This window comes from Setaria viridis, chromosome 2 (genome assembly GCF_005286985.2).
Source record: "Setaria viridis chromosome 2, Setaria_viridis_v4.0, whole genome shotgun sequence".
Lineage (NCBI taxonomy): Eukaryota > Viridiplantae > Streptophyta > Magnoliopsida > Poales > Poaceae > Setaria > Setaria viridis.
Window position 1 is genome coordinate 31,730,768 of NC_048264.2, and position 2,614 is coordinate 31,733,381.

Genomic DNA, 2,614 nt, shown 5'->3' on the forward strand with positions numbered 1-2,614 from the left:
CAGCTTCACATTTCTGGAATCATTTTCCCAGCGTACATGACATGCCGTTCTGGTGCAAAAATCTGGAGCAGCCAGGGGACCCAAAGCCATGAATTGCCTCCCGAGGTTTCAAAAACATCGTGGGCTCAGGTGCAGGGAGTGGATCGACAACACAGGGTCCTGGAAATTATTTATGTCAAGTGTGCCCTACACCAGAGCCACAACTTGCAGGACAAGAGGAAAATTTACAGTCCCCCCATGTGCACCTCCAAGTACATTTGCAAATGGGGAATCACTGCACATGGGAGTCCAACGAAGCAGTCAAGATTTAGGTTGGAGCAATGGAAATGCAGATATGCAGAGGCAACCACATTCATATGAGCAATGCATTGCGCACAGGCAGATAACTCTGAGTAAGCTGCAAGTGGTAGAAAGGGCATTGGAAAAACTCGCTCTTCCATTGATACACTTGGATCTATGTACAGTTACAGCTTGCAAGGAGGAGAGGAGGAGGAAGGGGACCGCCGATGGCGACGGCGATGTCGCAGAATCCGAGCCGTTTCTCGCAAATGGGATTTGCCCCCATCTGCCAGCTCCGATCTTCGTCAGCTCCCGTTCGTTGCAGAACCCTGACTCGGAGCTAGCGGTTGTGCTGCCCCGGTCGTCTGGACCTCACTGATTAGTTATTGTCCTTCACTACCCTAACGTACAGTTAGAAGGGGGAAAAACCATGGTCTTCCAACACAACAATTCACACATAGGTATCACAAAATTTGCCATCCATCCTGTTCTGGACTGCCTTGATCGCTGCCACACGAGCAGCCGTGGCTGCCCTGTTCGCGGCCATGACCGCCTTGTGCACCTGCTCATCCACTCTGGGAAGGCGAAAGGCGTCCTCTGCAGCCCGCTGAGCAGCCTGAATGGAACAATGCAACGACCATTAGAATTCCCGAAGCAATTGCCACAGAATGGTGAATCTTGGGCAGATCATTGTGCACAGGGACATTGTTGTATACCTGCACTGCACGCTGAACAGCAGGATCAGATGGAGGCAAGGGAGTCTTGAGAGTCCCAGAATCCCAGTCCCCCGATCGCTTGTCGCCGTTCCGGAACGTGTACATCCCAAATCCCTGCTTCTTGCCTTCGTGCCAGGAGCCTTCGTAGCAATGGCCATTGGCGAAGCTGTAGACACCGAACCCGTGGATCTTGTCCCCAAAGTACTCACCGGCGTATCGATCACCATTTCTGAAACGAATTTGCGCAGCACGATCGAAATTAGCAACCCATGTTCAAAATAACTGCAAATAAATGGTAAATGGAACAGTGTGGTGTTGATTCGATCAAATCAAAGCATGGAATTTCGCTAGATGCTCACCTGAAATGGTAGCTCCCGAGGCCGTGCTTGACGCCGCACTTGAATTCCCCGAGGTATGAGCTCCCGTCGGAGCAGGTCTGCGCCCCGATGCCGTGGCTCTGTCCGCCGGCCCACTCGCCCGCGTAGCAGTCGCCGCTGTAGAAGCGGTAGACGCCGTGGCCGTGGCGGAGGCCCTGGCGGTACTGGCCGCGGTATCGGCTGCCGCGCGCCCAGCTCTCGATGCCGTAGCCGTCGTACTTGCCGTCGACCCAGTCGCCCTCGTACTTGCCCTTGCCGAAGAAGTTGTAGACGCCGCTGCCGTTGCAGCGGCCCTTGTGGAACTCGCCCTCGTAGCAGTCCCCATTGCTGTAGAACTCGACGCCCTCGCGCACGACGCGGCCGTGCGCGGCGGCGGCCTTGTCCGCCCGCTTCTGGGGCTTGTCGTCGTCGTCGCCGATGAACCACTGCACGGACCCCGACCCGGGCGAGCGGCGCAGGCGGATGCGGCCCCGGAGCAGGCGCGCGGCCCCCGCCGCGGCGCCGAGCGCGGCGGCCGCGGAGGCCGCGAGGAGGGCGAGGTGGTGGCCGTCCCCGCCGCGGAGCAGGAGGAGCAGGAGCAGGAAGGCGAGCGGGAGCGCGAGGACGAGGAGTGGGTGGGCGGGGCCGGCGCCGGGGTGGAACTGGTGGGGCGAGGCCTTGGGGTGCGCCTGGGCCTTCTTGTCGTCGGGCTCCGGGTCCTCGACCACCACGGCCTGGAACGAGGAGCAGTTCCGCACCGTGGGGGAGCGCAGCAGCGAAGAGGGCGTCCGCGTCAGCTTGCCCGCGCCGCCGGGCCCCGCCCCGCCGCCGTGGCCGTCCATCCCTCCGCCCCCTCCTCGCCGCCGCCGCTCCCCGGCCCCGACGCCGCCCTCCCTGTCCTCAATCTCCGGCGGATCTCCGTCTCAAATCCCTAGAGCAGGCGCGGGGGCCAGGCGTGATGGCAGATCGATGGGAGCAGAGCGGGAGTGGGTGGAGCGGAGAGAAGAGAGGAGAGGACGGGGCGGAGGGGTCTCTTATAAGCTACTAGTACAACCACCGCGGGACGGGAGGGGGAGGGAGGAGGGTGAGGTGACCAGCTCCGCGTGCGCAGCGCCGACCTGTCGCGTCTCGCTGCCGCGTGGGCCCCGGCGGCAGAGGGATGTTGGCGCATCCCGCGGCGCGGCCCGGGCGGGCGTCTCGCGGCTGCGGTTTGGTTGGCCCGGGCGGGAGGCGCGCGCCGAGGGGTTTGGGCTGGCCGGCTGG

The 2,614-nt window shown here is 61.8% G+C and overlaps 1 protein-coding gene across 1 annotated transcript; it reads right to left on the reverse strand.

Moving 5' to 3' along the window:
- Positions 1-418: 418 nt before the first annotated feature.
- On the reverse strand, positions 419-2,366 carry LOC117842019 (uncharacterized). The gene is made up of 3 exons (XM_034722350.2): positions 1,355-2,366; positions 996-1,224; positions 419-895 (listed from the first exon to the last, which is right to left on the reverse strand). Exons 1-3 carry the CDS (start codon positions 2,191-2,193, stop codon positions 731-733), a joined length of 1,233 nt encoding a protein of 410 aa, XP_034578241.1. The 5' UTR covers positions 2,194-2,366; the 3' UTR covers positions 419-730.
- Positions 2,367-2,614: the final 248 nt, after the last annotated feature.

What these genes read in the sequence shown, in the direction of transcription:
- LOC117842019 (XM_034722350.2), bottom strand. Translation starts at nt 2,193, where the DNA reads ATGGACGGCCACGGCGGCGGGGCGGGGCCCGGCGGCGCGGGCAAGCTG. An exon ending in CTCGGGAGCTACCATTTCAG is followed by an intron (nt 1,225 to 1,354) that starts GTGAGCATCTAG and finishes AATTCGTTTCAG; the next exon opens with AAATGGTGATCGATACGCCG. An exon ending in CTGTTCAGCGTGCAGTGCAG is followed by an intron (nt 896 to 995) that starts GTATACAACAAT and finishes TGTTCCATTCAG; the next exon opens with GCTGCTCAGCGGGCTGCAGA.